Genomic DNA, 22032 nt, shown 5'->3' with positions numbered 1-22032 from the left:
TTGACAGAGATAATCTGTTTCTTTATAAACTTTGAGAAGTTTGACTCCAAATGTCTCTCTCAAAAAAACAAACAAACAAAAAAGAACCTCATAATGAACTCCGCCATCTCAAAATTTAAATATATGCCTGCTCAACCCTTAAAAGTAGTAAAAAATAACTTTGGGCTTAACAGCACCCTATAATTACATGGGGAGGGGGGCATGAGACTGCAGCCTGTAAAATGTGTTCCTCTCTGAGGACTAGCTGGTTTGGCTTCCACTCTGTGACTAATTGTGACACAGATTTTCCCTGAAACTTCATCTCTATTGACTGCAAAGAACAAAAAATACCTGCATTATTGGCAAAACTACCTAAAAACCTTACTAATGTTTGTAATGCTGGTGGACAAAACATCTGCCTTCGTGTGACCCTTCGGGTTATTTTGTTCTGTAGTTGAGATCCAATCACCAAAGGGTGCAATGGGCCTACTGAAACTGAAGCATTTATTTGGATGTTATGACCCAAGAAATATTACACAAGAGGTAAAATATAATAGGTTTATTTACTTTAACTAAAAGTCAAAATTTAAGAAACAGCATGAAGACAGAGGCCTTAATATTAGTAAAACTGTGGAGCGCACATGTCTGAAAATTTGCATTGTACTTTACATCTGTGTAGGATGTTTGTGCTTCTGAATAGCTGCTGACTGTAGTTTTTGGCATAAATGGAGCAATGTCCGTGTTTTGAGAGAAAATTAGTAGTCATTTTTTGGACATAAAAACAATCAAATATCATATAAAATACATTAAAATAAATAGTAGAACTTTAATTGCTTCCATAAAAAGTAAAAAAAAAAAAAGCGTTTGTGGTGAGAAAAAAAATCAGGCACTTAAAATACATTGTGCTCTTATCAGATTTAAGTGCATCAATTCTACTTTCATCGCACAATGACTGACTCATTCTTACATCTCTTAAAAAAACAAAACAAAACAAAACAAAAATGTGCTCTCTATGAGTAACATGGAATTTGACAGCTTGGGAAACAGTGACTGAGAGAAAGCTGAGAGCAAAATGTAAACAAGGTTATTTCCAGCAGGCTCTCCGTCGCTTAAAAAGAGATTAAGTCATAAACAATTCTAGCTTTACAAATTCCACAGTGTTTTAAAAAAAAAAAAAAAATTCACTTTGTGCCATCCATAATTTACAGCAAGTGACTACCAAAAACTCTCAACCTGCCATTTTATATGCAGCTGTGCCTATACGTACATAACATACATACAATACATAAATTGTATTTATGCTGCATTAGTAGAGGAACAACAAGACGATCAGTGAGACCACAGATTGCAGTGCTGATGCCACGGTTTGAGCTGATGTCCCTCTCTGGTATACAGGGTCCGTCTCATCGCAGCCCTGTCCTTGATAGCCACTGTAGCACTGGCACTGAAAATCAGTTTGAAAACCCATCATTGCAGCTTCGCCAAGCTCACCGGTGACGGTCAGCTTGCCGTTCACCCTGGTCATATTGTGGGTGAGGGGATCCAGATGCAAGTAAACATCACTGTCTGCGTTTTTGCGCAAACAGCGGCCGTGAGAACCACACAAGACCTGGCTGCATAGCTCAGCTGCCGTGGAGACGTTCAGGAGGTATTGACTCAGTGGACCCTGCAGGTACACATTAAGGTCGTGGCAGTTGTTCTGGAAAGGGGGAAAAAAAATATTTACTCACTCAACTAGGTCAAGATTCAAAGTGAAACTGAGCTTATTTTTTATTCAAACTCTCATGGGTGTAAGGTTCAGGTAACTTTACCAGCCTTGCTGATTAACTTGGACTCTTTCCATTCATTGTTATTCTTTTTGTTTGAGCCACATATTCTATTCTCTAAACAATAAATTTATTTGAAAAATTAACCTAATCTTGACTGTTCATAACAGATCACATTCGATTTTCATTGTGAGGCATCTGTTCACAATCTGTAAATCAAAAATAAAGAAAAATATTCCGAAAAAGTCATATCCATTACCCAAAAAGGGTGTCTAAAATGTGCTCTTCCTCCTCTCCCACCACAAAGATCAAATTAAAGGAACTGGTCCCAAAACTGTTTACCAAAGCAGAGTAAAGAGAAGCAGCTCCGCTGAGTATTTGTCCATCATGCCTTTTTTTTTTTTTTTTTGTTTGTGCTAGGTCATTTCCTGTGGATATTTGTACAAAGACATTTCAGACAAAAGCAACCCACTCAAACCAGACCTGGAGAGAAAACACTACAATGCAGCTGGTTCTTCTCAACCATGAAAAGAAGAGCTGTTCATATCTGGTATTTGTGTGATCTGAGATCTTAGTACAGATGAGCCAAAATGTGACATTCATGTGACTCAAGCCACTGTCTTCGAACTGTAGCCCAGAGGAATAACTGTTATTTCTCAAGTGACACGACGGACAAGAGCAGCAGGTCACAGCTTACTAGACGATGACGTTTGTGGCTAATTTGTGAGCTGTGCCTGAGTGATTAATACTGTTTTATAATAAGTGTGTGGATACTTACTTTGCTGCTTGCATAAGCTGCATCTCCCCACAGGATGATTCCAGCTGCACCCAAAGCCACACTCTCCCCGATGGTGGAAACAAGGTCCATCTGTAAAAGATATCCCAGCATTTTAACCCCAATTGCATTTAACCTTTTCCATTTTTCAGAATGCAGATCAAACAGAGGGAAAAGACACTTTCAAGCATAAGTTTAGTCGGGTCAAAATGTTAATGGCTCATAAGCTGCCGCGTGACAAACACATTACCAGCTCTTATCAGTTCATCCTCTAAGGAATGAGTCTATAGGGTGTTAGTGAAATTTTCAACTTGACCAACACCCATCCTGCCTTCTCATACAAATGAGCACTATTGGTGTGTCTGCCTGCTACCAGAGCAGGAAGGCCCTGCAGCCATTGATAAGGAAAAAGCATGGCTCTGATCAGGGAAAAAGAGAGCGGGGAGTGAGCGGTAGTATTAAACTTTAGAGCCAGTGCGCGTGAAAAGATTTTGCATCCACTTCTGAAGTGTTAAGTGGTCATATATGGCTTAATGTGTTGTTAAAAATAACAACAAAAAAAAAAAGGAGAAAAATCTGGAGAACAAACAAAACCCAAATTCAAAGCCAGCAGTTTCTAAAGTTAGAGCATCACCTCAGTCAGCTTCTCCACAGAGTTGGCATAGGTGGGCCGGGTGTACACAAAGACAGGACGTGCCAACCCATCACCCGATGACGCCAAACGCATTCCCTCCTTCACTCGGTTCCGGACAAACTGCCGTCCGGAGGTCGAGGAGCGCAGCACAGTGCCCATGTAGATGGAGGGGAAGAGGGCTGTGCTCTCAGTCCACAGCCATTTCAGCTGCTCATTTCGAGCCACCTCCACATCAGGACAGCGCCCTGTGTAGTTCTCCAGAGTGTGCCTGTAGTCGTGGTTGTAGCAGTCAGGGAACAGGTAGAAGCCCCACAACTGGTTGGGCCTAAGGTATTTGGCTCGCTTCAGAGTCTCCAGCATAAACTTCCTGGCGGACATCTCAAACTCCTGCTGTGCAACTCTCGCCCCCTGCTCTGACGGCCGCTTCGGGTTCTTCTGGCGCACCAACTCACGAGAATGCCTGCGATAAACATCTTTTGTTTCCCAGTTACGTATCCATAGTGGGCGCCACTCCTCCCAGTCAATAACTGCCAGACCCTTGGCTCCTGGTTCACGGATATACTTCTGCACACTCTCGGGCATCTTGTCCAGGTGCTGTGTGAGGCTGGCCAACTGCGGCAGCCCCCCGTTCACTGGTGTTTCATCGGGCTCAAAGTAGGGGTACAAGCCTAGGCGGTCCTTGTAGAAGATGGTAAGGTTCTGCTTGACAAAGGCCTCGTTGGGTGAGGCCACAATCTGGAATTGGTCCAGCTGAAAACGAATGCCATGCCTCGGGGCACAGTCTTCAGTTGGGGCATTCCACGCAAGGAGCAAAGGCTTTTGGGAGTACAGTGGCCATCTTGTAGGTTTTAGGCCCAAAGCACTGAGGCAATCGCACAGTAGAACAATCAGCAACAGTACTCTGCAGTCACACAAAGTCCAGCAAAACATGTCTTCAGATGTGGATTGACAGAAAGGGCCGTCACTCTCAGCTCTGCAGATCACAGAAGAGAGATTTTCTTTGTTTAGTTATATAGTCGTTGGCACTTCATTTTCCATTCATTAATTCAACAAATGCTAGCTGTATTTTGTATTTCACTTCTAAAAATTACTTGTCAGCGTATAGTTACTAAATGCTGGAGGCTTTCTGTTACAAAGATGTGAGTTGACCAGGCGTGTTACTCTGCTCTGTAACTCAGAGGAGTTTAAACTGTAGTTGTTTTGTCTGCTATTTGTCTCATATTATCATTCATAGTAATCAGAAGTGACGGAATGGCACTCCACCTAAGTAAACAACGCCAGAATGTAGAAAGTTCTGCCTTCAAAACTTTTACCTCATACAAAAGCATCAGCATCAATATACACCTAGGTTAAAAATGTGATGCAGAACTAATCATTTCACAGACATTTATTATGTTACTGGAGGATAATTATTGGTGTGCTCATTCTACATCACTTTATTGGTGCGGTTTGTCTCGTTTAATCCATATAAAGGCACATGGATAACTATTTAACTAAGGATATCAGTCGTCTGAATAACTTGCGACTGATGCTGTCAAATAAATGTATTGGAGTAGGAAGAAAATATTTCAAAAGTATGAAAGAAAATAATTAGTTAACTCAAAATTATACTTTAATACACAACCTGAATGAATGTATTTATTTCATTTCCACCAAAAGTTTCTCAACAATAAAATACATTGTTATGTTCGGCTCTACTTTAATCAACTACCTGACAACTATTTAAAATAAAAAAAAGCATCTCCAAATGGATGTGCACATTTCTCAGGCTCTTCCGAACTTCACCGACCACAACATTTAACCTTTGTTAGTTACATAAACTGACGAGCCCCCTTTTCTTTCTTTTTTAAATAAGCAATGAATGATCTGAAGCAGAGCAGCCGGACGGACCTACCTTCACTGGCACACTGAAGCATTCCCCAAAAAAACCCCAGACGCTCCTTCAAGCCGCGCTTTGGTGTCGCCTCACAACAAATTGGAAAAAGTCAAAGTGAACATTGTTTTTGCGATGAGAAAATGACGAAGGTGGGGGAAGTGGGCGAATTAAAAAAAAAAAAAAAAAAGCTTGGGCATGCGAGTTATGTTCCCAAACCCGGCAGACAAACTTCGGCCCGTCAGTGGAGTGCGGACACTGAAGTTACCCCCTGCGACGGTGGGAGCTTCCATTCGCCCGCTGCTAGGGCCAGGCCACTTTTCAGGATGTTCCATTGACGCCGGGAAAATGGGGGGGTGGTGGTGTTGACAAAGCATGCGGAACATCTGAAAAACTCTTCCGGTGTATCTAAAACGATTTAACAACTCCCCATATTACTCAAATTGTAAGAAAAGTCCAGTTTAGTTGTAATTCTGTCGTGTGAGTGTCTCGTTTTTAAACACAACCCCCTCTCGTCCCGGTCCAGCGCGGAATGAATCCGTCCAAGAAGTTTGCCACCACGCTGCGAAACGGATCTACTGTAAAGAGCAATGTTAAGATTCATGGGAGGTCACAGGGGGCCAAGTCTGCCCTGTCCTAAAAATAACACCACCATCACCATTTCATGCCTCTGTTCCGGTGTCCTTTCTCAATTACAATCAAATGTGGCCTATAAATAACACCGTATTCGGAGTAATGATTCAACACATTCACACAACGTGTGAAGGTGGTTTCCAGGTGGAAGGTTATCAGTCTGTCATGGGATTCAGATTGTGATCATATTCTCGAAATAAAATATCGTAAAAGAAGAGAGGGTAGAAATATCTAACACTTGGTCTTTGACCACTGCTCTTCAAATCAATAAGAAGAGACAGACAAAACACACAAAGGCTACAAATATTGCATCTCTTGTGTAGTTTGCTCTCACTTTGGAAAAATGGTTTGGTTATGAGGGACCCACAATATGAACCTTTTTTTTTTTTAAAGTAGTCTCTGAAGTGTTGGGTTCACTACTCCATCTGAGTAAAAGTACAGAAACCAAACAAAGTTTTCAAGTTAATGCTCTCAGAAGTAGTTTGCTTTCAAAATACGGCAAAGTAGAGCTAAAAATATAGAAAATATAGACACAAAAATGCTGAACGAAAAGGGCCTAGAAAATTTTACATAATTCAGTACTTAGTAGCTACCTGTCCATCGATATATTGTACAGCTCAATTCAAATATGATGTTCCACTATTCCTCATCATCATAATAATTACAATAATTATTTTTCCTGTTATGGAGTACATTTTTCTGGCAGCTCATTTATATAAGTCAAATGATGAATACAGGTCTTTTTCAATACATTTCTTTTTTACTGATATGTTGCCACTTAAATTGAGATTTTTTTTTTCCTCTCTCTCTCCCCACATTAAGGCTCAGAGTACACTTCAGACGGTGGGCACAAGGCATCTGGCATGCAGATGTCACTGCTGCCTGAGGCATGTGATGACAGCCGCTGGCAATGGCTCAGTGAAATAACCAAGTTCCACATGCTGTCAAGTCGCCAAGTACAGAAGATAGGACGGTGCAGAGCTGGGGTTAGGTGTGGGGAAAACATGAGAGCAGAGGACACACACTCACACATAATTGACCAATTTCACAACCTGTGTCCATCCCCAAAGTCAGATTGTGATAGATTGTGTTAAAGGGTTGCTTGAGCCTGGCAGTCAGTGGGTGGGTTTTGAAGAATGGCGTTCTGATAGTTGCCTTGCAGATACACGTGAGCTTAAGGATGTCCAAACACATGATCGGGCAGAGGTGGGGGTCTGGAAGTGAAATGTTTTCCTGTGCCAGAGTGTATTCCGCCATTTGTTTTTAAAGGTTTTGCTGACTCACTTCTGTATGTCATCAGTTTTTTCTCTCTCTCTCCCTCTCTGTGGTTTGTTTGAGGAAAATGTGGGCCATACGCAGCTCATGTGAATGGAGATGGAAGGAAAGGAACAAAGGAATGGCTCTGCCTCCCTGTGGGTTCATCTTCCTTTTGACCTCTGTCTCCTGAACATTACATCAGCAGAAGTCAGAGATTGCCAGGAAGCGAAAACAATGGCAGGGAAATTGGAAACACAGTTTGTCACTTTCAATGTGCGTAGCAACCATTGAGAAATTGCAATATATGAGGATATATGAGGATGGTGTGAATTAGTAAACTGGAATGAAGGAAGCTCCCTTGGAACAGATTTGGCTTTAACTAGGTTATTACTTAATTCAACTGACCAAATGAAAACAATTTGCGGAAGAAAAAGTGAATTATGGGTGGAAACTGCCAAAATGTACTGACATGCATTTTACTGCTTGTTTGTATCTAAACTGACTCATTTACTGTCATCTATCCATTCCTGCGATAAGATACAAAGGACAGGACTATCAGTCCTCCTAGAGAACTACTTGTTTCTCCATCAGCCACATGCAGTATGTAGATTACACTTCACCCTAATATTAAGTAACATTATCCAACTAAACTCAGATCAGATGAGCTACATTGAGCACTGTTTTTTTTCTCTCCTGGTACAGTTTCAACTGGTCCATTTTACTGTCTGTAACTCAAAGTAGGTTTTCATGTTTTCCCAGGCTGCTGATCATTTGTATCATTTGCCCATCTCTGTCATCCACAAACAGATTGGCCCTAAGAATAAGAACAAAAAGTATATAAGAGAGAGAGCACATTTCATGGATTATAAAGTTTCCTGTTCATGAAGATTGTATGATTCGAAAAGAGAGTACATCCTTTCAGAGTGGGGACAGACCACGCGCAAGACATCAAAGACTAGTGGAGAGGAAATATATCAAAGCGTCTGACCTCTGGCCCAAAAACACACCAGGGCACATTCCACACAATTACAGAAACCAGAGAACTCCAGCACAGGAAGCTCTACCCACTTTTTGCTAAGATTTCAACTGTACACACTGAAATATGTTTGCAACTTTGATACTGTGCCACATGACTACAACTGGCCTCATTAGATCAGTATCAAAATCTTTTTATTTTTTAACTCAAAAATTTCATTTAATTATGATTTCAATCTTTTGAAAGGTCTAACTGGGATTATAATAAACTGATAAGTGAGAACTCAATTGGGTACAATCACTACAGTGTGGTGTAGATTCCTGCTGCCATCTAGAGGTTGTCTACCTTACATGTTATTGAAGTACAAAGCGCTAATTGTATTTCAAGGTAAAATCTGCAGGTTACCTCATCTTTAAATTAAAAAGCAAAACAAAACAAAACAAACAAACCTGGCTACAAATGCACACAGCAGCCTTTCAGCTCACCGAGGTGGCAAAATTCAGGCGGCCGATGAAGAAAAGCTAAAAATAAGCCAGAATCTTCAGATGTCAGGGTTATACTTAGAGCTGTCATGGAAATGCTGAAGAGGGTTAGGGTTAGGCTAGCTATGTGTTTAAAAGTCACCAGCCGATTGAATGAGTTATAAATATCACAGCATGCGTACAATCAGATTTCATTCTTAAAGGTTCCCTCCAGATATCTGGAAACTGGTGCTTAGTTTGATATTTAGGCTACTATATTTATTCACTTTTTAGATTAAGTTGGAAGATCAATAACACAGCCACGGTTTGGTTACAAACCTTCTTACCTAACTCTTGAGAAGAAAAGCTAGAAAAAAATGTTGGACTATGCTTTAAAATGTGAAGTTTCTCATTAGTGTTCCACCAAAGTTGGATGTACAAAACCGCAAATTTACAAACTACCTACAAACTAAAAAAAAAAAAGATTCTTGACTCAAGGCATTCAGCTCAGTTAACCATTTATTCAAGTATTTCAAACTAAGAAATCTATAAGTATTTACAGTACATTATGTTCACTAGTGCAGGTCTGAGCTGTAGTTACTGTGACACATTCAGACATAACAATACAGAATGCGACCATATATACAATTAAATTCACAATCCTTCATCCCCTAATCTGTAATTACATCTTGCATCCATCTCACACACATTTGCTCAAACAAACCTAAGTGCACACATGTACACATACAAAGATAAATACAGAGTCTAACACTCTACATCTGGCGGAAGGCATTAAATTGTTACAGCCTTTTCACATCAAAGATGTTTTGTTTTTTTTTTTTCCCTGCAAAAGCAACTCAGGAGAGGAATACAACTTGGTCTGGTGTATCCTCTAAAACTGCTTACATATCAGCTGGGTAGTGGAAACACAACCTGTACCATCACTACTTTTGTGAATATCAAAATGAGTATTTTTGGAAATAGGGCACTTTGACCATAGCTGAATTCAAATGTGTAACATTTAATTCAATATACCAATTTAATATGACAGTTTTAATGTTCCTTTTTCTCTCCAGGCCACAGTTTCAATCTCGACTCTAGTAAGAACAAGACTTTGCTCTGAGAGGAGTACCTGTGGCTGCACTTCATATTAGATTGGCCCTGTGCCATTCTTCACACTTCACAGAGGATAATGGGGAAATCCACATGAATACATGGGTGGTCAAGCTTGATGATTCCCTGAAAGAAAAAACAAACAACACTCAAATTGTACAGAAATTACTATTTGGGCAAAATATCTTTAATTCACGTCATCATTTTGACCCCAACTGACCTGTGGAATCAAATTTTTCTGAATCCTCTTCAACTTGGACTTTTTTCTGCCATTTTTTGTGACCACTGTCTCCTCATAGAATTCATGGGCCAGGTCACCATCTTCATCATAGTATAAAGAACTGCCAACACAGCAATAAAAAAAAAAAAAAAAAAAGATCATTTGGTCATTAATTTAGAACCATGTGGTAGAAAAGGACTGTTGGACCCCATCAGAGACAACATGATGTGCCTCACTGTGAACTTGTTACATTGAGCCAAGTTCTTTAAAAGGACAGACATTGCTGGAACAAAGTGCTGGTTGCACAGAGTGTGGATTATCCTGAGGAACCAGGACATTATCTCTATAAACAAACAGAGCTGCTGAGCATTTACAAAGGATATTCTGTTTGGGGAACCCTTGTGACCTTGCAGTCAGGGCTCTGACCATGAGCAGCAATGCCAATGTGCACTCAAGGACCTCTGTTGTATATCATTTGCCATCTCTCCCAGGCCTCAAGTTGTGTTACCGCTCAATTTTCCACTATAATAACTATAATAATAGTGTCATAAAGTACCTCTTTTATACAGCCGTTCCCCCTCATTGCATTTGGGTGTCAGAAATCCTAGACATGGATATTTGGCATAAACCAAAGCTACCTGCATGGATACACACCATGAAGCATCTGAGGGAAAACCTGATGTGATTTGGGCAACCCGGCCCTTTACCATTTTCCAATGTTACACATATATATTTACCTCCTCCTGGTAAAAACAAACGGTGTTGCATTTCTGGAACCTTTGAGACGAGCCAAAGACTGCTCATTCCCCTCAGTGGATAAATCCCCTCCAGCTCCACTGCCTGAGAAAGGCCAGACTCCTTTGGCTTTGGATCCACTTCCTCCCATCCTCAGAGGTAAGGCATAGTTAGCCTCCAGTTAAAGCTTGCAGTCTGCTTGATGAGCAGATGATCTCAATTCCTCACCGAGGCCAGGATCTGAAAAGTGATGGTGCACAAAGAGAGGAGACACACCCGACATCACTGTCCGATCCTATTTCTTTGTGGGACAACTTGTTAAATCTAGCAGCTCATTGATGAATTATGAGATATGCCTGATTTAATACACAGCTAGCACTGACGCAAATGTAATGAATGACACTTCAATCCTGAAAGACCATGTTCCACTCACGCCTGGCTTACATTTAAACATGATAAAAAATATTAAATTCACTAAAACTGACCCTTCCGGGGCGTCGTGTTTATGCATTTTTGCGTTATGCTAGCTGTGCCGGACGCCAGCTAGCTAACCGTCTGAGCCATTTAAAAAGCTACCAAGAAAAGCAAGTCACCCGATGTATGTCTGAGATTACAGTTCTGTGTCAACAACTAAACACGGACAGTTTTAAAACCCGATAAATGTAATCTATCGGTCGTAGCGCCACAGTTTGATACTCTATCGGTGTGGCTAATAATAGCATTACCTGGACGTTCAAGTGAGTTAGCCTCGTTAGCTTCAGGTACTGACGCACTACAGAGACGATGCTGAGCTCAGTCAGCCGAACAATCACGGGTTTATTATCGACCTACACCACCAAAAACACTACAGTCGTGATGTACGTGTGATTAATATCCCATCGTATCACACAGTCTTCTCCTGTCATAACCCTTTCAATGGCAGCTAGGTTTAAGCTAGCGTTAGCTGTTTTGGTCCTTGAGCTGAGGCGATCAGCTGATCGGACAGACCGGCGGCGGCTGAGCGGACTCTTCTTCTTCTTCTTCAGTGAGCAGATCACCGGACATCCGTGAAGCTGCTTCACCACCACTGATCGGACTCATCCAGCTCCTACAGCTAGCCGACCTCCAGATCTTTTTTTTTTTTTTTAGCAGTCCCTTTCCCGTCAGATCACCATTTGTGTTGTGCGAATGACTGCCGGATAAAAATACATAAACAGTGCAGATTTGAATTGTTGCGTTTAAAGACGCACCCACAGCCACGTTAAACAGATATTTCACTTTAGCTTTAATAATGTGATTTCTGAAAAATTACAGGAACTTGTCAGAAATAAGAAAATTCTTTACTGATCGCAGTGCACATTTGTCACATATTTTGAAGCTTGCTACAACGTGTAAAACTGTACATTAATGGATACAATGAAAGTGGAAAAACGGAAGAGGACAGAAAAAAAACAGATATAAGGAATGACTAACCGTTTTCAGTGAAACACATATATACCAATATTCATTCATGTTTCCAGTCAACCCGAGTGAATTGGAAATTGCTCTCTGACATTCATAATTGCATACAAATGTCCATACTCACAAAAAAAAGAAAATAAAAGAATGAGTTGCACCTATTAGGGTGTAGAGAGGACATGGCAGACCTTTGAGACTTGGTTTCATGAAAATCTAAATACCTTACCAGAGCAAATGTGTTTAACTTACATGATAGAAATGTCAATATGACGTTGAGTAATGTGTTAAATATAACTATGCTTTTCATGGTAGGTTGCTGAGGACCTGATTGAAGGCTGAAATGGCGTGTTTCACATGTTATTGGTCTTTTATAAACAAAATCATGTTTTCAGATTTTTAACTGATTATCTGCTCAACCATAACACAGTTCTTGCACTTTCCAGTCACGTTAAACCCACAAAAGGGTTGCTTTTAACAGCTTGCAGTGCCAGAAGACATTTTCTTAAACGTTAAAGTGACATAGCTGAGGTATGGGATTATCAGAGGACACCCAAATAGGGACACAACCGCTGTCTCATCTGCCAGTCTTCATGTCTCTCAACTCATTCTCACAGGCACATCAGACTCTCCAGGTGTAAGGCACTTCTCATCTTTCGCATCACTTCACACGCACATTCGCGCTAGCTCTCTCTCTCTCTCATTGTCTTGCGCCCTGTCTCACTCTCTCGTTCACCCAAGAGGCGTTTTGAGTTGTCTTCTCTGGGATCTTTGGATGCAGCAATGACTGGTAATCTTCAGACAATTGTCCAGCCAAGAGGTGCACGTTTAACCCCGGACAGGGATGTGTCAGCCGGGGGTGGAGCCAGCCAGCGCCTCCTGCATTTTTGTGCGGGCCAGAGCGTATCTCTGCACTATCTGCTTGATGTGCTCCTCCTCTTCACGCTGCAGAATGCGCAGGAAATTCTTTAGCTCAGGCATGGAGAAGGCATGCCACTGGAAATGAGGAGGAAAACGGTCTTAGTAAATGCAAAGAACATTAATTTAACATGTTTGTAATGTGCGTTTTGAATATCTTAGTCTCTTGTTCCTTTTGCACTCACATTGACTTCCCCAGTTTCATTTTCTTTGAGCAAAAAGCTGAGGACTTTCTCATTGGGCCCAGCAGCTAGACGCAGACGAAGCGGATGCTCGTCATCAGACAGCTTGCGAACATAAACTGATTGACAAACAAAAAAGCAAAATGAATATTACAGCAACAGATAAAAACAACTATACTACGAATGGAATTAAATGTGAAATAAATGTAATAAAACAGAAGCTATACCTTGGTCATGACGCTCACTGCGTTCAAACAGCGCAAATTTGCCAGGATTGTCCACCACAGTAAACTTTTTCAATAAAGCCTCAATGACCTCACGAGCAGACGTGCGTGAGCTAATGTGCAGGTGCTTGGATGCATCCTTTGGCAGGTAGAAAGAGGTGCGGCGCTTCACTCCACTAGCCTTCCTCCCTGGAGCATCGTGGCCTCCTTTCTTTGGATGTGGAACTGACACAGGTCTCACCAACTTAAACTGCACCTTTACAAAGCCAGTGTAGGAGCCATCCTTGTTCTGGTGATTAAAAATAACAGCAGCACACTGAATAGAAAAGACATTCCCAATAAATTGCCTTGGTGTGGTGTAATTATCCATACTCACCATGTTCATGAACAGATTGCTGTTGATCTGAGCATTGTATTCCTTCACTTTCTGCTGAATATCTGCAGTGGTCAGCTCCTGCTTTCCACATTCGATCTGTTCATCCTAAAAGGAGACAGTGGGAGAGTTACAGGGTTAAACCACCAGATGTCAGTGCTCTCCTCAAAACCACAACAGAAGAGAAGGACAATGTGGAGACCTACAGCTGGAGTGTGGGGTATGACATTAGTTTCTGAGAGAAGTTGTTTTATGAAGATTTGCATTGTTAAAAATATCTCATATTCATCCAATCATGAAAACACTATGTATAAATTTAGACCTCCTGAGAGAAAATTCACTTCACAAGGGAATTTTTATCTCATGTGAACTCCCATGACAGCATGAATTTTGTTTTGAAAATATTTTATATGTCAATAAATTTTTCAGGATGTGTGTGGTTTCACAGTGTGGCCCCTGAATCAGATGAAAACCAAAAGTGAGATCAATATTGAATTTTACTACACTGAAAAAAGGGATTGGTTGGAGTTGTAAAACCCCCTGATTTTAGTGAAGGGGGCAATTTAGGGGCTTTTTGTGAAGCTCAGTTTCTGACACTGAGCACCGGTTGCATCAGACTATCAACTTCCTGACAACGAAGCAAGGGCAAAAATGATGATGTCAGCTCTGCCCAGTCACATTGGACTGCTCCAATCCCTCCATGTGGGAGGAGTAAAAGGAGTACAGAGAACGAGGAGGAGAGAAGTGGCGAGGTGGGGGTAGCCCAGCTTGCAGCTGTTTGCAATGAGTCTGTCCAACGGTTCTGCACTGCATTCCTTAACTCGGTATTCATATATAAATAGCCTCCCCACTCAAGCTGTGGGAGAGACAATGCCCCCTCTTGTTTTACAGGCACATCCTGTGAAGTCATGTGGCTCATCAACCGCACACTTGTAGTCATGTTTCAGTCATGCAGATTTGGCCTCTAGCCTCTGGGTGACCATCAGCTCAATTAGGCCTTTTCCTGTGTAGACCTATCCACGGGCATTTCCTGTACAGAAAGAAAATTGTACTCTGCAGCGGCGCAAATTTATTTTCCATACTGTACTCTAACTAATTTCTCATGGTGGCAGCAGGGACATTCCCACACCAAACATCAATTTCCATACATTAACGTGGATGCTATTATAGCAGACATTTCTGTCGTTTTGAAAAGTTTTGTATAATTACAGAGAAAAAACATCACAGACCACCCCCCCCCAGACTAATCTCATTACCAAATGAGATTAGATGCTAAACCACAGACTGCTAAATAATTAAGGCAAAGTTGTAAGCATTAGAACTGCTGAGTTTCTCATATCGATGTCAAACAGTACAGGATCAATGGCGGCAATCCTTAGGCAAATTGAAGGACTGTGGAGTTAATGTGCAGCTATTAACAAGTCAATAAATCAATGCAAGGGCCAAATGGTGCTTTCCAATATTGTACCAGTAGGATGAAAACATGTAAACCAACTGTGTTTCTATTTGCCCACTAAAGGAGCGCCACATAGACACTGTGTTATGTGGAATAAAGCACGTCTCCACAGCACGGTGTTATAAGGGTGAATGTCAGTGAGACTTGTTGTGAGCAGTTGCTGACAGTCGTGTGGGCGTTGGTGACGAAAACACCAAAAAGTGAACTAATCCAAAACACCTCATGACTAATCTACGATTGAGAAATTACCGTCACAACCGGAGAAGCAAGTGTAGGAATGAATAATGGGTGTTGGAAACGGGCTGGAAACTTGAGCTGTGAATACGTCACAAAACATGACATTTGGGTTTGGCTGCTCTGCGCATGAGTTCAGCTCAGGGTCTGTGCTTGTTGCAATAATAATTCTGACAAAATGCACTGATGTGTGTGTGTGTGTGTGTAGCGGGGGGGGGGGGCAAGGTTTTCTCTGCTTATTCCAAGTGCTGATGTCCTTTTTGCAAAGTTCAGACAACTCAAGCTGCAAGTCTGTTTACTCAAAACCGGCCGGACCGGAACTCCACCCCTCGGTGCCTGGGTGCCCTTGAGCCAAACACACACTTTTCCCACGAGTAGCGAGCCGCTGTGCACAAAAATGTCTGTCCAAAGTGCAGAAAAAGCAGAACTAGTCTGTAAATGCAGAAACTGCCCATCACCCACCGCTTTCCGCTCCCACTTCCCCTTTACGATCACATATCTGCAATCAGGCGCTGGCGTATCTGAAATGCTATTATACGTATATATGCCGTACTATCTAAAATGTTAGAAATCCGTCATTTAGTTCAGACTGCCATTTTCATTTCCTCCCTCTCACCTGTTTCACATCACTTAATTGAGGCTTGCGGACTTTGGGGAAGAAAGAGGTCCGGGCGGTGAAGAACTGCTCGAACTCGGAGTCCGGCTCCTCCTCGCTGCAGTATCCGCTGCTGGCCGAGCTGCCCCAGGTCATCTCAAAGGAGGGGGCTTTATCTGGGCTGCTGCTGGCGTCTGTCATCTTTCCTCCTTAAAGCTGTTTCTCACGAGGCCGAAAGTACGACGGCTGCAAGTGATCAAACAAGTCCCGCTTGGCTGAGACAAAACGAGGGTTCGGGTTCGAGCTGAGTGGCGACGAGGTTGTCTGCTTTCTCTCGATGAAATGTCTCCGGTAGCGACTGAAATCCGACCACTTTCTTCCTTAGACCTGTCCTGCCGGCCACGTTTTCACTGTACAGGCTGAGTGTGAGAAACAGGATGTTGAGGCCCCCGCCCTTACTGCCCCCCCACCACCACCACCAGCTCAGGCACCGCCCCAGTCCGTTGGGTTGAGTTTGGAAAATACACAAATCCACCGCAGACTGCCGCGATTGGACGGCTGGAGGAAATACCAGCGTCCTCACCCCCTCCATCACCCCTCCACCTCCACCCCCATCACCCCCTCCATCCCCACCATGGAAGATCATGCTGCTGCCTCATTCATTCATTCATTCACTCACTGCTTTTCTAAATGTTCTGTCATTTATGTGTTCTTCTTTTTGCACCAAACTTTTGTATGTAGGCACGTTTATCCATCTGGAAACTGGAGGAAACCGGCGACCCGCACGCAGGGGGAAAATGCTAACTCCACACAGTCATATGATGACCAGCCTGGTCAGTCACACCACCCACAGTCATCCACCACATGTGGGCCGTGCAGATGTTGAACCCATTCACCGCCAAGATGGGTCCTGCCACTACTGCTCTTCTATTGTCTATGTGTTTATTGACCATACTCAGGGACATTCACCCACCAAGACCCACCAAGGCCAAATTAAACAGTTAGATACCACATGTGGTGGAGGAAGGCCTGAGATGAGTAAAAGTTCAAATAGCACATGTAAAAAAAGGAAAAATAAATACTCTCACATGTAAAATGTCATCTAAGTTAATGTTCGTACCCTACAATCAGGATGAGGACTCAAAAGTATTAAAGGGGGGAAGATGTCCCCTGTGACCGTGAAACTAATTTAGACTAAATCAAATTATTATTAATGTATGTGCAGCATTTCCTGTTGAAGCTGGTTGATGTGAAAAGAGTTTTGAACACTCGCAACATTTAGAAATGGTAAGAAATTAATATTACAATTAAGCACAGCCCAGAGTAACACCTACACGTTTACTTTTGTAACTGTAATAACTGCCATAAGGTCATTTCAAGGAAAACCCGACAGGTTCTCACATTTGTGGAGCTAAATCCATTACATAGTTTTAGTGAACGATTAGCCGATCATTCAATCAACAGATGAAAGATTCAATTATTAGACCGCCACAAACCGGAGCACTCACAAGGGGCAGATACAAAAGAAAATGAAATAAAAGCAGCAGGCTGAGGTAACCTAACTTTGAGTTAATTTGATAGGAAGGTTTTGCTACATATATATGTGTTTCACTGAAAGCTGAAGTAAAATTGGGAAATCCAGCAGTTGTGTTTGTCAAAGAGGCCATGAGAAGTTGTACTTCCCCTTGTTTTTTTTTTTTGTTTTTTTAGATCGGGGGAGCCATTTTGATTAAAAGAACTATTTAACTATTTCTGTAGTTTCTCTGTGCCTCCATCACGTCTGTTCTGTTTTTTTTATGTATTATACAATGAGGGAAACAGCTCCCCCAAAACTTTCCTGCAGTGAATCTGTTGTGAAACTATGGTGGCCATGAACTACATCATGTAATATCACGTACATGAAATGTCAACTATATCACATCCAAGAGTTGCCTGGGTTCAATCAGATGAAGGTGCAGTCATTCCACTGTCAAAGTGTTAAGATTAAGTTAAGATTATGCCAAGGGAACTCAAGGCTTCAAACCAGCCAAATCACGGCATTAACAATGTAACTGAAATAAAATTATGGGACGAGATTTTCAATCTAATCAGCAAATTTAAACTCTACAGTATTGCCAACACACTGAGAGAGAATTACCTCCAGATTCCAAAAATGTTCTCACATATAAAGGTTTAGGCCTGATCTTTAGGAATTATAGTACTGGCAACATTATAATACACTGAAGCGGAGGTATTGCCAGACATACAACTGGGGGAAATACTTTGGAGCCTCCTAGTGTAAAGCAATCAGTTCGCATGCATAGTCTGCTATGTTCACTGAGAACACTTTAACACAGTTGTAACAACAGTGACACTTTTAAATGATGTAGAGCTTAAAGACATCAAAATGACAAAAACAGGCAATCGAACATCAGCTATCAATGATCACGTCTTACCTTCCACGCCATGTTTTGATATTTTCTTTTTAACAGGTTATTTACATCGCAAATATTTCAGCATGTTGTAGCAGGAGAAATTCAGGTGTCTTTAATGCCATGAGTTATAGCTACGCTTTACTGAGGTGAGCCACCTCGAGGGCTATGATTCACTAGATCACTTTAAAGGAACACAGCTATTGTCAATGTAACTCGTTTAACCAGTGCTTATGCTGCCATGTCAAGCATTAATTTTTGCTGTGTAAAAGGCCATATGTGCACACTGGCTCAAGCACTGATAATGTCTTCATACTCTAAGGTGAAAGGTTTGCTGAATTTTTGAAATTCCTGCAATCTTTGGATTAGCAATAGGTGCTTGACAGATCAAGAAACCAAACCGCACTGCCTTAAACATCATCTGGCAGCCTTCACTTCCCTCGCTTCAAAATGGCATCATTTCAGTGCAGAGACGGATAGTCAAGACTCCTCTTCTACAAATAGATTTTAAAAATATCAACTGAAGAATATTATGATGATTTTTTTTATAAAGCAAAACGTGTATGTGGCTGTAACAAAAAGCATAAGGACTGAGAACAGACGCTTTGCTGTAGCAACTAAATGTACTAAGCCTGTTATTGCAAAACACGTTCATAAACTGTCACATTTCCTCACCACAAACTTCCCTTTCCTAAATCCATTTATTTCCTTTTACAAATTTGATGTTGCCATCTGTCCTGACCCCTGTGTAGTGCTACCCTACAGGACAGCAAAAGATACAATATAAATCATTTTGAAAAGTTCAGGCATACCTGTGTTGAGCCTCTGTCGCTACAGGAACTGTGTGAAAATCGTAAAGCTATTGCCATGTCAAGTGTTTCCTGTTTTTGACCAATAAAGCAACTGATATGTTCCTGAAAGCATTTCATAAAATAAATAACCTGGTAACCCAATCAGGCAGCAGTCAATGTAGCTGACCGTGAGATGCAAAGTGAGAAGCTACCAGCTTTCTCGCTCATTTTTCAAATCAAAATAAAAGTGGCGATAGGAGGCGAAACGTCTTCTTGGACAAATCTAAGTCCAGTTGCTTTTGATTCAATTGTTGGCCGGATATAAAATAAAAAAAAAAAACTTACATAGCACAATACATTGATAATTTTTTGGTATTTGAGAAACTATGAAATGCAAGTTAATAGCGACCAGTAACACTTTTGATTGTGGCAAAAGTAAAAAAGTTAACTAGTGATGAATGCATAGACAATCATAATAACAGGGGTCCTTACCACATTAGTGTCTGTTTCTATGGTGTGCTCCACGATACATGCCTGGTCAGACACAGAGCCTCGGTCCCAGCTGCAGTTCAACTGGATCAGGGCGCGGCAGCGGTAATGGCAAGTGAATCTACAATCTGTGAATGCAGAAAGCCCCTAAATTTAGAGACACGCTGCCGAACAGATGTATACAATTTGCAAATATCTCTACTGTAAAGGTATATTAGGGTGCAATTGTAAATGGGTAATGTTGTACACTGCTCATTAAAAGCCACAGCAGTTACTGTATTTTACTCTGTGTCTTTCTGTTTCTCAAAATACATAAATAAACTGCATATATATATATATATATATATATATATATATAGCATACAATGGGTATAAATAATGAATACTTGTAGTCTTTGATCATGATCGCATTTGATGTCAACAGTGAAAAGGTTGTGTTTGTGGTTTCATGTTCACATCAGTGTGAACAAGCCTTTTCCTGATCACTCCCTGTCCTAAACAAACCAGAGTGTCAATTCAGTGGTTTTCAGATGATGAAAAGGAAGCATAAGGCACACTTGGGCTCCAGCATGAGTCCTGCGCAGAAAAAGCAGCCAAGATGACCTTTTGTCTTGATGTTGCATGCGTTTGCGATGGTTACAGTCCTAACATTAAACCATTAAACTGTAAAGGTACATCACAGCTGTCTCAGACAAACAGCCTATTTATTTCTGGTAAAATAAAATAAGGGATATTTATAGTTTGACAATTCATGCATTCTTATTATGATTTCCAACATTCAGCCCTTTTGCCCACATTGGTGGCTTTGTCTCTTAAACTGAATTTCCGCTCTCTGTCATTTCTGATCATGCAGTTGCACACAAGCAACCATACATTCACACGCTCAGATGCACAAACAGCCCACATAAGCCAACTCACTGACACACCGCAGGCTCTGCTTGTAAAGGCCCCAGATGAAGTCTCCACATAGGTCACACCACGTAGGCTGAGCGTGGCTGCAGGGTTGGAAATTGTGTCCCTCTCCCTTCTCCTCTTTGAACGGGGGGTCGTGGCTGCTGCTCAGGACTCTGATGATGCCCGCCCGACTCAGTAGGTCTGGCACCTTTCCTGGGCTGATCCTCAGGGCGTTGGTTCTCTCCAGGCGAGGAGGTGAGCAGGGCGAATGTGTGGCTGTCAGCTCCAAGTGTTCTCCTCTCGTGCGCAGGTCACGTAGCTCAATGAACTCCCCAAAAGACATTGTGTCACTCAGTGTGTGGTTTGGCCCATTATCACTGTGAGACAGGAAAAGATCAAAATAGAGAACAACACGCCATGAACACTTGAAGATATTGTGATGTTGAAATCATAAAGTTGGATGCTTTTTTTTTTTTTTTTTTTGATTTTTTTGTTTTCTGATTTGGCCATGGAGATCTGCACCATGTAATAAGGTACCATGTGAAAGTGTTGATACTGATTCAGTGATTTGGAAGAAATTGTATTTTAATTCATTACAACAATATCCAAATGCTGGCACTGTACCTGGAGACAAAACATTCCTTTAAATCAGAGCGGCCCTGACAGAGTACAGACCACTTTTAAGACTAATATTGAACATCTTAGACCGGTTAGTATCCGTCATATAACCTATTCCTTTTATTTTGGATACTAAGTGTTACTTGGTAAAAGCTACATGGCATCTATTTAAGTGTAAATATACAGCAGCAGTAACTATATTTGTATGATAATGACTCTATATAAATGTTATTTAGGTGTTATATAATGCTTGTTTTCCTGAACCAGACATGACACATTTCATCCATGTGTTTTGTTTTTTGTTTTTTTTAACAAATGGTTGTAACCATGTGACATATAATTTGTCCCACACAGCGAATCCTGCTCTCTGGAAACCATTACCATATAATTGCTCATGTGTTTAGTTCAAAAACATCAGAAATAGGAGAAATGTAGGCCTAATCTGACACTAATGTGAGATAAGAGTGAAGTACTTTAAGCTTTTTACGGCAGATTTACGAGAATGATTTCTCAAATACTTAGTCCTACACATCAATTTGGATGAAAGTTTTGTTTGTTTGTTTGTTTTTTTTTTAAGGTTGAATATGTTTTGTCAAACTTACCAAGGCGGTGGAGAAAACAGCCCGGAGTCGATCGCTTTGTTTCAAAACCTCCTCCAGAGAAAGTTTCCGCAGACATTTCTGACAGTTTCCGAATAACGGAGATGAGCTGAGCGGTCCGGGACTCATCTCTGGAAACAACCCGTCAGCAGCTCCCGGCTCCGGCTCCGGTCCGAGCAGAGGCCCAGCCTGGACGGACACACAGCCGGCAGCATCAGACCCGCTGCGGCTCCGGAGCACAAGCCATCTTCCGATCCGTGTCAGGCTCCTGTGGTGGAGGAGGAAACGGCCTGCTATGAAAAAGAGAGTGAGGTGAGACTGAGCTGCACCGACATCCGGAATGCTTTCACATAGGGGGTGCTTCTGAGCCCGGGGAGCACGGCTGAGAGGAG

At 41.6% G+C, this 22032-nt stretch overlaps 3 protein-coding genes across 6 annotated transcripts; all 3 read right to left on the bottom strand.

Moving 5' to 3' along the window:
* Nucleotides 1-538: 538 nt before the first annotated feature.
* hyal2a (hyaluronidase 2a) lies at nucleotides 539-5248 on the bottom strand. The gene is made up of 4 exons (XM_029502345.1): nucleotides 5049-5248; nucleotides 3155-4127; nucleotides 2524-2613; nucleotides 539-1678 (listed from the first exon to the last, which is right to left on the bottom strand). The coding sequence occupies exons 2-4, from the start codon at nucleotides 4082-4084 to the stop codon at nucleotides 1286-1288; spliced, it is 1413 nt and encodes a 470-aa protein (XP_029358205.1). The 5' UTR covers nucleotides 4085-4127; nucleotides 5049-5248; the 3' UTR covers nucleotides 539-1285.
* A 3898-nt stretch (nucleotides 5249-9146) lies between these two features.
* tusc2a (tumor suppressor 2, mitochondrial calcium regulator a) lies at nucleotides 9147-11553 on the bottom strand. Its single transcript, XM_029501402.1, has 4 exons — nucleotides 11148-11553; nucleotides 10425-10662; nucleotides 9688-9808; nucleotides 9147-9593 (listed from the first exon to the last, which is right to left on the bottom strand). The coding sequence occupies exons 2-4, from the start codon at nucleotides 10571-10573 to the stop codon at nucleotides 9528-9530; spliced, it is 336 nt and encodes a 111-aa protein (XP_029357262.1). The 5' UTR covers nucleotides 10574-10662; nucleotides 11148-11553; the 3' UTR covers nucleotides 9147-9527.
* Nucleotides 11554-11669: 116 nt separating this feature from the next.
* LOC115043169 (ras association domain-containing protein 1) lies at nucleotides 11670-21950 on the bottom strand. Of its 4 annotated transcripts, XM_029501398.1 has the most exons (7): nucleotides 21644-21950; nucleotides 20448-20800; nucleotides 19533-19657; nucleotides 13557-13661; nucleotides 13184-13469; nucleotides 12960-13075; nucleotides 11670-12852 (listed from the first exon to the last, which is right to left on the bottom strand). In XM_029501398.1, exons 2-7 carry the CDS (start codon nucleotides 20764-20766, stop codon nucleotides 12706-12708), a joined length of 1098 nt encoding a protein of 365 aa, XP_029357258.1. In that variant the 5' UTR covers nucleotides 20767-20800; nucleotides 21644-21950; the 3' UTR covers nucleotides 11670-12705. The 4 variants fall into 4 exon arrangements, with proteins under 4 accessions (XP_029357258.1, XP_029357261.1, XP_029357259.1 ...); XM_029501401.1 differs by lacking the exon at nucleotides 21644-21950 and having other exon boundaries at nucleotides 20456-20572; XM_029501399.1 differs by lacking the exons at nucleotides 19533-19657; nucleotides 20448-20800; nucleotides 21644-21950 and adding an exon at nucleotides 15860-16269.
* Between the last annotated feature and the right edge of the window lie 82 nt (nucleotides 21951-22032).

Source organism: Echeneis naucrates, chromosome 5 (genome assembly GCF_900963305.1).
Source record: "Echeneis naucrates chromosome 5, fEcheNa1.1, whole genome shotgun sequence".
Lineage (NCBI taxonomy): Eukaryota > Metazoa > Chordata > Actinopteri > Carangiformes > Echeneidae > Echeneis > Echeneis naucrates.
Note: the sequence above shows the minus strand (reverse complement) of the source record. Positions and strands in the feature narration are given on the sequence as shown.

Coding starts and splice junctions, on each gene's coding strand:
- LOC115043169 (XM_029501398.1), bottom strand. CDS start 20,766: ATGTCTTTTGGGGAGTTCATTGAGCTACGTGACCTGCGCACGAGAGGA. Junction 19,658..20,447: donor GCAGAGCCTGCGGTGTGTCA/GTGAGTTGGCTT, acceptor CTGCATTCACAG/ATTGTAGATTCACTTGCCAT. Junction 13,662..19,532: donor TAGAAACAGACACTAATGTG/GTAAGGACCCCT, acceptor GTCTCCTTTTAG/GATGAACAGATCGAATGTGG.
- tusc2a (XM_029501402.1), bottom strand. CDS start 10,573: ATGGGAGGAAGTGGATCCAAAGCCAAAGGAGTCTGGCCTTTCTCAGGC. Junction 9,809..10,424: donor TTTGTTTTTACCAGGAGGAG/GTAAATATATAT, acceptor CTGTGTTGGCAG/TTCTTTATACTATGATGAAG. Junction 9,594..9,687: donor AGAAAAATTTGATTCCACAG/GTCAGTTGGGGT, acceptor TTTTTCTTTCAG/GGAATCATCAAGCTTGACCA.
- hyal2a (XM_029502345.1), bottom strand. CDS start 4,084: ATGTTTTGCTGGACTTTGTGTGACTGCAGAGTACTGTTGCTGATTGTT. Junction 2,614..3,154: donor CTGTGGAGAAGCTGACTGAG/GTGATGCTCTAA, acceptor TATCTTTTACAG/ATGGACCTTGTTTCCACCAT. Junction 1,679..2,523: donor CAGCTTATGCAAGCAGCAAA/GTAAGTATCCAC, acceptor CCCCCTTTCCAG/AACAACTGCCACGACCTTAA.